General features: G+C 38.7%; 1 protein-coding gene across 1 annotated transcript in view; it reads right to left on the reverse strand.

The window, feature by feature from the left end:
• The window catches only part of LOC139741943 (nitric oxide synthase, salivary gland-like), a 146,550-nt gene that overhangs the window by 36,767 nt on the left and 96,530 nt on the right, over positions 1-13,253 (reverse strand). Inside the window, exons 7-9 of the mRNA XM_071652516.1 lie at positions 8,900-9,041; positions 7,871-8,010; positions 2,775-2,949 (exon numbers count right to left, since the gene is read on the reverse strand). Of these exons, the coding sequence (XP_071508617.1) occupies positions 2,775-2,949; positions 7,871-8,010; positions 8,900-9,041 (457 nt within the window). The remainder of the gene's footprint in view (positions 1-2,774; positions 2,950-7,870; positions 8,011-8,899; positions 9,042-13,253) is intronic.

Here is a 13,253-nt window from a genome sequence, read left to right on the forward strand (position 1 = left end):
CAAACCCCCACGACACTTCCTTATCTAATCTTCTAACCTTCAACTCCAGAGGGATCGAATTCATACTTCAAGTATGTGGGTTTTTTTTCCTTGTCTTCTTTAGATAGGGCCATGTCATCTACTCTTCTATTACTCAGCCCCCCGCCTTCCTGAAAAACACAAAATCCATGATCACATTTTTAGAGTTCTAAATGGAGAGTTTTTATTTGTTAAAAAGCCAAAGCACGCATTAGATAACGCCATAATTCAAACCGCCAACTTTCACCTAATCCCGTTTTTCACATTAACCTGGGGGCATTTCATGAAGCATTTTGTCCGACAAAGTTGTCGGACAATTTGCTCTCAGCCAATCAGATGCACGGATTTCAGTTTGTCAGAAAAATATCCGACCAAAACGCTTCATGAAAAGCCCCCCCCCCCCCTGAGCATAATGTAGCCACGAAGAGCATTTTGATATCATTAAGAATCGAATGAAAGAGAGCATACCGACATGCAAGAAAAACAGAAAGGGGTCAGAGTCAAAGTGGCTTGTCCGCTCTTGGGACAGTTTGTGATCTAACGCCTTATGGGATGATATCATAGAAGGTAAAAAAAAAGACGAATTTGATGTAGAAACTCTGCAACAACCAATTTTTTATGTATATATGTTTATATAATCCGTTATGTAACTGAAAGATCTTATACAATCATTATAAAACTGTTCAGATACACTGTAAAAACAAGAATAGTTCACTGGAACATTACACATTTTAAGCCCATCTATGCTTCTTTACGCTTGTCAATAGCTTCAACCAGGATATGACGGACCATTAATAATGTAAAATTACGATAGTGATTAAAAGCCACAGATATTTAAGATAACAGAATACAAGATCAGGCATAAACCTTGCTTGCCTTAATCTCGGCTGTCGATCTTATAGCAGGGCGTAAATGCACATACCGGTCTTTCGCGCGCGGTAACTTCGCACCAAAGTGTCAAAAAACCAATTGATGACACGTTCGGCAGAGAGAAGCGAGTAAACATTAAGACTGATGGTGACGAGCGTACATACCAGTGACTGTGCAAAACGTGAGTTGGTGCATCGGCATTTGAACCTGTGTAATCCTTGATTTGATCACTGAGGGTGTCACAATGTCAAAGGTGATATCTATAATCATAAGATTTGGGTGATTCATGACGTAATTCTCCTTCTCGCACATTGCTGTGCGAGTTATCAGTACCACAAATTGTTGCCCAAATTAGTAACCAATGACGCACACGTAGATTATCTCTCTTAATTTACGCTGATTTACTCATTCTTTTCTTTGTTGGCACTTATCGATTGACATTGGTAATACCTTTGCTGATAGAATTAAAATGGATGAAAAAGCAAGTCTAATTATAAATAACGTTGAACGTAGAGATTACATGCATAATGATGAAACTCTTCGCAGTTAAGACGATTAATGGGAATAACAGTGTCCAATTATTGCGAAAATATTTCATTTCTTTTATTTATATAGTATTTCGAAATGAGCTCTTATTGTATCGTCAAGGTCTTCTGTGAAATAGGCAAAGCAACGTGATTTTTTCCATACATTCATTATGACATCCTTTAAGCAAAGCAATGCTCTCATATATACCATTTTCGTGTCGTAAGTTGCCTTTGTACCAACGGCCACTCCCGTTTCTCAGAGTATTACTTGATTGATAAAGGATGCTCGAAGCAATGTACTAAAAAGTAACCAGCAATTTCTTTCGAAGGTTTGTAGCATTGCTCGCTTTGGCGGGCAAGCCTCTAGGTGGTGATGTACGTACCTGGGTCACCAGCCGACCTACGGGGTCATACTCTCATTCGATTGGATATTTTGTGCAGTGAATTTCGTTTCAAAGCGATATAATAGAACACCTGTAGTCGAAAGATTATACGCCTCGGGCATCAAGTTTCAGATAGAATCATCAATGAAAGAACAAATCTATATGGTTTCTGCGGAAAAAACCCCGTCCCCCCCCCCTAAAAAAAAAAAAGAACTGGTCTTTGTTGCGCAGTCTATAGTACTAAAGGAATGCGTAATGTCACAACCATGCGGATAAAATTGTGTGTACTGGTTGCTAGGATTCGTGCGTCAGTAATCCATGAAGAATATATCGGTTTTGTGATAATAACAAGAAATCCTCTCTTCGGCCATTAAGCAATCTACCGCAAAGCCGATTTTCATAAACATCTACCCCAGTGAAGCTTTATGTAATTATAATCCGATGATAGGCGGGTTTTTTTTTTACTTGTATGTGTGACAATATTTGATGAGCATAACATCTGCCTAAGTATTTAACACTTTTTCGCAGATTATAAGGTTTCCTAGGACATTATTTCAATTATACTCTTCATTCTTCTTCACTTCCTTCAGAGAACTCTTAGAAATGTTTCAAGTATATACCAATAGAGTGAATCATTTCGGATGCATTCTTCCCTTATGAGTTTCGCACCAATTAGTTCTTGAACCAAATAGATCTTTAGCTGGTGACAAGCATTCCTTTAACTATAAGATTCGCCTTATACCGGTTTGTTATGTCATAATAATGCTAGACTTGCCGTGTCCCAGGATTCTGTTCATAAACATAATGGAGCTCACTCACCCAGAAGATTGCAAACAACAGGCATACTTTATACATGCTAAACAAACAAACAAACAAACAAATAAACAGAACAAAACAAAACAACAATGTAAACTTGTCATTGCTTGATATGTTATCACTTTGTTTGTTCGTTAGTTTGTTTTTTTCCAAATCATACCTCGATAAGATTGAGTCTGTTGCTGTCGCAGATATCCCTGGCGCCGATTTCTGTGACCATGTACCAGCCGTTGAAGGGGCAGGCGGGGAACTCGAGGCCCCCGAGATCTAACATGAGGCTGGACACGGCGGGGAGGGCGTACCACTTCAACCCCAGCTCCTTGAACCAGGGGTACCTGGAGGAGATGACAAGCAAAGCAAGTTATGCTGTTCTTCACAGACTTTGTATACATTTGGCGCCATCTTCTTTTCTCGTCGGGATGGAGAGGCATCGATAGGCCTATCACGCCAAAACAAACGAAGACGAAATTGTACAGGACCTCCTACAGTCGAAAACAGACGGTCTAACAACACACCCAAAGGGTAAAAGTGGTTTCATTTGCAAAAAGAGTGGCCCATCCTCTCTTAGCACTCACCGAAGGACAAGCATCAAACATAATTGTACTATCACGACTTAGATTGCAGGCATGATCATTATGCATCGAAAGACATTATCCACCAGGAAAAAAAAAACAATCATCAAACAACCCAATTTAAACAATGCAAATTCACACACACACGCACACACACACATACACATATGTATACAGTATGTCCCAAAAAATTACAACGGGACCCCCCGCAATGATATCTTTCAAAATAGTGAATCAATCTAAATACAAATTCAGGGTATGAAACTATAACTCAATGACCACATCTTACAGAAAACCCCATTCGATTTGCTTCACTGGTCAAAGAGAAATGAGGAATTTTGTAGAGGATGTCGGGAATCTCTTTCGTCCAAGTTCTGTCTATTATTCACGCACTAGAGCATGAATTGCTAAAATCGGAAAAATCAGACTCATGACATGCTTTACAACAATCTACATTTCTCTGTGACCGCTTAACCAAATTGAATGGGGTTTTCTGCAAAATAGAGCTAAGATGTTATTTTTTAGGACCCTGAAGTAGCACTTAGACAGGTCGATCATTTTGGATGTTATCAATTCGAAAATTTGATTGTAATTTTGGGGGGACATACTGCAGTATGTCCCACAAAAATTACAATCAGATTTTTGCATTGATAACATCCAAAATGATTTTTTTTTCAATGCTACTTCAGAGTCTTAAAATATAACATCTTAGCTCTATTTTGCAGAAATCCCCATTCGATTTGGTTAAGCGGTCACAGAGAAATGTGGATTGTAGTAAAGCATGTCATGAGTCTGATTCTTCCAAGTTAAGCACTTCGATGCTTTTGTGTGTGCACAATAGACAGAACTTGGACAAAAGAGATTCCCGACATCCTCTACAAAATTCCTCATTTCTTTTTGACCACTGAAGCAAATCGAATTGGGTTTTCTGTAAGATGTGGGCAATGAGTTATAGTTTCATACCCTAAATTTGTATTTAGATCGATGGAATACTTTTAAAGATATCATTGCGTAGGGCCCCGTTGTAATTATTTTTGGGACATACGGTATAGATATATATTTTCGAGTAGTCTTGGAAATTTACTGTCAGATGTCAAAACCACGTGTATTGCACAAAAATGACGAGCTGTCACTTATTTATGTACAGTAAGGTCTAGATTATCAAACGTGTTACCCGAGAGAACAGGAAAGCTCAGTTCATCCCATAATTAAGGGAGGGTACAGTTTCGGTTGAGATGGGGCTACAGATTTCCAATACTTTTTAATGATTATTATTTGAGATAATGAGAAACCTCTTCTGCAATATAATAGAGGATACAATTCTAAGTGGAATTCAAAGTTTATTTGATAGAAATTGGTTTTGAAATGGCTGAGATATCCAAAACAAAGAGATCATAATAAAAGATGGGACCCACCTTTTTTTAGGATCACTTTGTTTTACTTTGTTTTTGGATGGTATACCTCAGCCGTTTCAAAACCAATTTCCATCAATTAAACTTTGAATTCCTCTTAAGATTGTATGCTCTTTAATATTTCATAAAGTGGTTTCTAAGTATCTTGCACAAAGTTAAAAGCTGAATCCTCACCAAAACTAATACTATACCATCCCTTACAGTTGATGCATTTTCACATTGGCTTTGATAATAGAGCAAAGGCAAACAGATAAAAATGGTAATTCATCAAAGTCAATCATATAAAAGTGGTGGAATTTAAGGTTTCGTATTGCTTTCACAAAACAATTATATTGGTAGCAACAAATTAATATGAAAATAAGGCAATGTGGTGATGCCGTCACTTCACAATTCTGCACCTTATCTTTTTCAACGAAAATAATATATGCTTTGTGGTTGATAGTCAACTACAACCTTCCACATCTAAAGTCAGGAAGTCTACGGTATTGCACTAAAACATTGATTTTAATTAACACTTATCTCACTATTTATCTAAAATGAACATAATTTTCACAGGGGCAAATATGAATATTTGTTAATTAATGCTGTTCAGCATTTTTGTCATCCACCGATACAATTTGGTTGTATTCAATATGAATGTTACTCTCATACATCTTTTGCTTTGTTTGGTTTTGATTGGTGGGTTGGTTTTATCTATTACTATTATGAGTTTTATTCTCTCTCTCTCTCTCTTTCTAGGAAAATAGGAAAGAAATGGCTCAGAACTACCACAAGACGAGACTACAATACACCTTCAGTGATGGTTGATCGATAGCTGATCTTGGCGCTGATCGATACAAGATCAGTGCCAAGATCCAAGGGTGTAAATTGATGTGTGGCCTGTCACAATGTCAACACGTAACGCGAGCCTTGACAATAGTCTTTGAGGATATGTCTTTGACATCACCCCGTGACCTCTTGTCTGAGGTTGATCTCCCCATGGACTACACAACTTGGACTGCAACCCTGAACTCCCGCCTTTCGCTTTCTTGCAGACGAAACTCAGAATCAACACGCCCAGGGAGCAATCAACGTGTACAGAGTTTTCGAACAACAAGGACGATAAAAGAGACGAGAAATCATCGCTGTGGAGTTGATTTTCACACGATTTTTTGATGACACACATGGGGTATGGCAAAATAAACATCGGGGGTATTGCCTTACTTTCTCGAGCTTTCTGTATCCGAAACTGATACGAGATAGCAACGGATGTCAACTAGCATTAGTCGAGCGTGTCGTGGAGTTACAACAACTGCACTAAACGGGAGGATCGTGTAATGTGATCGGAACATAAAGCGACCCAACTGACAGCTAGCGAATCATCTTCTCCGATTGTGTGCTAGATGTCAGATTCTCTCCAACTTCTTGCTTTAACTCAGAGTTTTATCAAAAAGTTAATCCACATGTTGTCAGTCTCGTGACCGTTTCCAATCAAACTGAATGAATACATCATTCATCATCATCATCAACAACAACAATAACAACAACAACAACAACAACAACAACAACAACAAAAGCAATGACAACAACTACGACGATGACGAAGACGACGACAGCAACAACAACAACCATAACACAAATAATGTAATGCACTGCTCTTGAATGATCAGGTTAGAGAAAAAGCTAGCAAATTGTGAAAATAATGCATTTCTTTCGCAGAAAATAATCAAGTAACAGTAAACCGTTTGTGGTAACTTCCCATGAGAGCCAGAATCACGCGTCTTTGCGAAGAAACGATATATTCTCTTGTACAATTATAATATTCACATGTATTATATCGTTGTGTGTTTGTTATTAGAACATCGAGAATATCTACTCCGGGGACATCACAGTTTTAGGAAAAAGATCACTTTGCTGAGTTCATGGGGTGTCATGTATATATGACAGCCAAGTGGTTGTAGATTTCACATTATGTGTAAGATATTGCTCCGTTTTAAACTCATCTTTTCTTTCATGATTTTTATTCTCAGTATTTCGGAGTTCATTTCCCATCACACTGGGTTGCTCATAACGTCAAACTGCACTTATTGTTGCAAGTCATATACAGTGCACTCCTGTCATAACGAAGACGGTTATAACGAAATTCCGATTACAACGAAGTTAAAATTCAGGCCCCAACATTATCAGCTATACATTTTCTCTTGTTCATTTGTTCGGTTGTCACGAAATTTTGATATAATGAAAGCAAACTGCCGGTCCCGATGACTTTGTTATAACGGGAGTCGACTGTATTGCATCTACGTCACATGCTGTGCTGGTATAAATTCAGATGGTCATTAATCCTTTATTGGGAAGTTCAATTTCCCAAAACTCATGAGAATGATGTGTGCAAGATTAGAATTTGATTAATTTTATTGTTTAGGTTTCCCTTACTGTGAAGTGACAAAATATGTAGCTTTTGTCGATGACAGAATAAGACATGTGCACGTATACAGGACATTTTTTTTCTTGGACAAAGACTCTTCAATACAAATGCCGGAATTCCTGTTGAATAGGTTTCTTATTATACGAGACTCTTACATACTAAAGTGAGTAACGAAGGTAAGCTGTGTAAAACCCTTTCACATATCCAATTGCCCTCCTGAGAAAAACCATTGTGCATCCGTTTCCCCTTACCGGAAATAATTTGTTGCGACATACTGTACTTCGTTGTAAAACCGCAACCTCTAACGATTCTCATCTACAGACAATTTGGGTTTGGGGTGGTTTCTTGGAGAATGTTTGCATTTGTTGTTTGCGGTCTGACAACCATAAGAACTAATAGCCACATCGGACCAAATGCAGTTATGATATATTTTGCAGACATCTAAGGAGAGGTGGAAATGTCATTGGACCCGCATACTATTAAAAAAAGACAAAACGTTCGTACACAAAGCGTTCGTACATAAGTATCGCCCACAGCTACGATAGATACACCCACAAATTATCATAGACATACAAGCTTGTTAGTTCTACAAAACAGGCATATTGGATGCAAACAAACATATTATACAAAAAATACATACATACATACATACAGCACACACATGTATATTTTTATACCTGCATCCATGCATATTTACCTGGAGAAAATTATACCGATCGACATACACACATAAAGTCCTACAAGTACATGTATCATTAATACTCACACGTATAAGAAACGACAGACATGATCTCGGCATTAACTTGTGGGAACAAATATATCCTCCTTATTACAGACAATGACAGCTCTTTATCATAGTCAAACTTACTTGGGATGCTCGAGCGGGACTTCGAGCACGAGATCGGGCGGGATGTCGTACATCTCAGGGTCTTCGCCGTTAGCTTGCAGCACGAGCGGAAGAACGTCAAACGCTCCCCCGCTTCCTTTCCAGCCGAGCTTCTGACATACCTAGATGGTGATAGTAATAAAAAAGTGATAGTGAAGACATTAAAAGTACAATGTTAATGATAAAAAAGGAGATTATCAATTCAGATGGTGAAGATCGTGCTATGGTGGTGATGATGATGATGATGATGATGATGATGAAACAGCATTTATATAGCGCCATTTATCTTTAGAAACGTTCGAAAGGCGCCTGGCTCCCACAATGCGTCACACATCATTATAAAAAGTTGCTTTGAAAGATAAGTCTTCAGTTCAGATTTGAAGGTATTGAAGTTGTTACAATTCCGAAGCGGGACTGGTACAGAGACTTATTTCATCATTGTTTGTTTTTTTAATCAATTGTAGCCCTTTGTACAAATGCATTTGTAAGATCGTATTGCTGATGTACACTTTTAAAAACATGTCGGCCTTTAAAAGAATAGTTAACATGACAATGCCGGAATATCGGGGCCTGGTTATTTGATCCATGTTTATCGTGTCACTGTCGGCAACCAGGGATAGTCTGGTGGTAGTGTCACAGCTCGGAAAGCAGTAGGCTATATGACAGGTCCGAATCGTACTGGTTCCTTTTTCCGATATGTAAATCTTACAAATAGATTTGTAGATAGGATGACAATTGACCACAAATCGACCATAGCACAAGGTTAATGATTATGCCAATAACACTACTACTTTTTTTACGAAACAACCAAAAAAAAAAAAAAAAAAAAGGACCGACAGCTACTTTACTACTAGTTATGTCATGCGTGTTTTATCTTATTCTATCGATCTAAACAATAACATCTATCAATCATGGAGACAATCTGCATTCTATTCCAATGCCTATGGATACCTTGTGTCCTCTGCATGATGTTATAATCATCTCGCAGGTTAAACAGCTAAGTATGCCTACCTCTGTGAACTCGACCCCTGCAGGATCGCCGATGATCGAGCCATCGGGCTGCTTGTACCCCGCGTAGCCCAGAAGCTGTCTGTTCCACACTCTGAAGTCCTTCTGCGGGTCTGTCCGCTGGGGAAAGATCGTGATGGCGGACCTGTCGACACGAACGGAACAAAAAGAAAGGATACATCAACTAGCATTAATAAATGTAACACCAGAAACATTTGCGGCATGAAATTTTCGAGAATTGGCGACCATGAAAAATCTATAAGTATACTGGTGCTACATGTTTTAAACAAAAACTTTCGCGCGCATTTCACTTTCGCGAATCTTGGCTCCTAGCGAAATTCGCCAAAGTTTCATGCTCGCAAAAATTTCTGGTTTTACAGTATTCAAGTGTCCCTTCAATAAGTGTCGCATATATAAATTCATCTATCTGCCTTTTTTATAGACAATTACTATGTACATGTAAATATACATTATTATATACATGGCTCGACACTAACTTTTTTGTTTGGTGGCCCGATGGGGCCACCAAAATCCTAAATTTCAAATTTTTGGTGGCCCGAGAGAAAAATTTGGTGTCCCGAAAAAACAATAAAAAACATTAAAAGTCCTTTGTTTTAATGAGTCAAATATTTAAGTTTTATGATAGTAAGAATTAGAAGTTGGACATATCTACTCATAAATAAACTTCAACAAACTTGCAACACTCACTCTCAAGCACTCATTCAGTCCTTTTGATCCATCCTTTAAACAAATTTAACTGCTAATTTCCGGCGCAAAAAGTTACGAATTTATTGACATACTTTTCAAAAAATTTTGGTGGCCCGAGGCGGGCCACCAAATTTGCCCTTTTTTGAAATTTGGTGGCCCGACTTTCATTTTTGGTGGCCCCGGGCCACCGGGCCACCGTTAGTGTCGAGCCCTATTATATACAATGTATATTCTTGCGTTTGTTCGTGTGTGACTGTTAGACATTTACACACATTTTGGAACAAGGGTATATCATTGACGGACTCAAGACTGAGTTTCAATTTTTTTTAAAGTTCACGCCATATATATTCATGAAGTGTATACTTGCAAATTTGAACAAACTCATCTCTCTTTCTTCCAATAATGAAAAAAAAAACACATGGCGGCCATGCATCTATTGTCAAAAAAAGTCTGAACAACTAAACTTCGAGCGATCTTAGCAGTAATGGCTGAGAATCTGGTGCCTCTTGTATGATAGCTATCATGAAATAAAAGAGACATCAAAATTCAAGGCATTCTTGTCTTTGAGACGAAAGACGATAAAGATATCAAATATGCGAAGTTTAAACAAATATTTTACTTTCATTATGTTTCAACCACATCAATTTCAGTTTACGCAGCTGTATGTTTGTGATTTTATTAGCGTGACGTGAGAACGGGTGTTTATATTTACCCCTATCAGTCAACCGGTCAAAATCTCACATAACCATAGTGTCCAGCTACACAGGTCACAGCTCTTAACGGGAGTTGATATCTTTTACAACTCAATTTCCAAATCATTCTTAGAAGAAATATACGAGAGGTAGATAGAGAGAGAGAGAGAGAGAGAGGGGGGGGGGGGGACAAGGAGGGGAAGAGCAAGAACATTAAAACGTTAATAACGCGATAAATAATTATTCACTAAACTTGAGTGTCCGGGGACAAAACTTCTAAATTCCCCTTTTTTTAAGGTGCGACAAAGTCGGTTTGGTTGCTGACACTTCTGCAGTTCACTTTGAACGAGATAATATTATGATTATAAATCTGCCCATTTGGCTTTATGTTTCAGCTTCTCACAGTCACCGTCATTATTTATTCATGACTTTTCAGAACAGGTGGTATCAGAGTTCCTGAGAAAATGTGACGAAGCGTAACACAACACGAGTTCAGAAGAAAATACACAAGAAGTTTGGCGGGAATGTTCATGACGCGAATGATAGCTACGAAAACAGCTGTAACAATGACGTTACTGGTGTGGATGAAGATAAAGATGTAATGATAATGGTGATAAAGATGTAGTATTAACAGGTATAATCATTGGAATGTCCTGAGGTGAAGAATGTTAGGATATTGCTATTTCGATTTATCAAATCAAATAACAAATCTGCAATGTGACGGCGGAATTCCTGGGAGGAAATCGGCGCAAATCGACGAATTGTGATGACAAAGTGCATTTTAGCGCGCTTAATTTTGCGTTCAAATACCATGTTTTTATATCATGCCCTCTGCTTGGAAATGTGGCATAAGCCGGGCCAGTTAGATACAGGTCATAAGGTCAAGTTCGAGATAGTCGGCCGATCCCCTCCAGACTAGATCATAATGCTTCCAAGACCGGCGACTATTCCAAACGACATCCACCTGTTCTGACATGCGATGAGGGGATATGCCAATAATAGATTTGCGAATAAAAAAATACGAAAGAAAAATGTGAGGGCGTATACACATGAAAATTAGTAATCCCATTACTTCGGGGAATGGGCGGGGTCGGTTTAATAAAGAGCAGTATATAGCAGCTTTTGCAGCTATTAACCTACGCAAACTAGAGTTGAAGAACCTTGAGGGAAGGTCGCAGTGTTAAACAGAATCAGGAAAATTCACAAACCCACAGACATTCTTTGGTTCGTTCAAATCTGATATCTCGAGAAAATGAGAAAGTCATCCCCACCCCGCAATGTTCAAAACGTGCCTCGACTGTTTGGCGTGGCGTGTAGAATGCTGGGGTAAAGTATTTCGAGGTAAGAAGAAGAAAAAAGAAAGCAAAGGAGAAGAACAAAATCAAAAGAGAAGAAAAAAAATAAATGATAGCGTTTGCAAGAAATTAATATCATATAAAGCACATATGAGACGCGTCAGCTCAATTTCTCTCGAACAGGGCCTGCCAACCAATAAAAAGACCCATATTTCAAGTGGGATTTCTTACATGCTCTGTCGTCAAAGCAACAATACACTTGTTGTTCGCCGTATTTACGGCTCACCTTCGTACATTTATCAGGACTACACAAATGCAGCTGCAAAATAATGATGACCTCTTTATTTGGGGGGGGGGGGGGGGAAATAAAATGTCTTCAAACTTTGCCGAACAGCGACAGAGGACATGGCGCGATAAGGCACGTTCGACCTGCTCCAATATCTTGCACCTCTCAGCGAAGTTTAAGATTTATATTTTTCATCTTGTATATCACAATCATCAAAATTTCTGCTAGCCGTATCATCACAGAATTACTGGCATAACTGAATAGAACAAAACAGCTCACTGCCGCATCATGGACATATCTTGCGAAACAACGGAAAATCAAAATTCTCGACGCACTTTTAGCAACACGATATGAAATCGAATTATATTTTATGTCATGCATAATTATGATTAATGTGACACTGGCGAAAGGAAGCGTGAAAGATCCTTCTGTGAAATACCTCATCGTGTTCGAAATTTGGCAGAGGCATAGGGAACATTATACATTCGAAAGATAACACAGAAGTAAACCTTGTATAACGTAAGCTAAGGTACACATAACCGCATAAATCAGTTGCCTCAGTATCAATTGCCTAAGTATGTTTAATCCTGCTTGTCTCTACATCGAAATTGGAAATTTTTACAAACATCAAACAACAAAGCCAGTGACTTAAGATGCAATCAACACGGTTCATTTTTTTACAGGCATTTCCTGAAAAACAGTGAATTTGCTCTGTAATGTCGAATTGACATTTTGTCTCCGACTTCACACATCTTCATCTATGAGAAGAACTCTATATAGCGCGTGCCCTCCGCCGAACTTTCATCTGGCGTCTGTATGGGCGTGGAATAGCGGATCTACGTCACGGGGAGGCGGGACATCTTGCCGTCGACCTCAAACTAGCCGTGGATGCGGCCTTGGTCTTGACATCGTGGCGTCTGCCACGTGTTCTCCGTATCTTTCAATAGTTCTTTCCTCGTGAATGAAAGGAAAAACAAGTTGGAGAAGTTGGAGAACATCTTGGCCGAGTTTTCGGCAACGACTCTTTGACGAACACATGTCTGACTCTTCACATACTTTACCCTGTCTTCATTCAGTGGTATATACAGTAGTTGTTTTGCATCTCAATTGTCAAGACAAAACAAGTCTCAGACACATGTCGGGCTTTGGGGAACTTGTACCCTGAATTTGATATTTGTGGGCAGCCTCTGTGGAAAGGCAGATTTGTAGCAACTTGTACAGGACATGTTACTTCACTTTCATGTTATTCATGAGACATACTTCATGTTGTATCATATGTCAGAAGTTATAAAGAATGGTTTGAATGAGTAAAGCCAAACTTGGCGGTCATGACCTGATGTAGAGATCTGGTACGGCATTGTTTTCAGCTGGATTTT

The sequence above is a fragment of the Diadema antillarum genome, unplaced genomic scaffold (assembly GCF_040938485.1).
Source record: "Diadema antillarum isolate AM-2024a unplaced genomic scaffold, OU_Dant_1.0 scf00000032, whole genome shotgun sequence".
NCBI classification, from domain to species: domain Eukaryota; kingdom Metazoa; phylum Echinodermata; class Echinoidea; order Diadematoida; family Diadematidae; genus Diadema; species Diadema antillarum.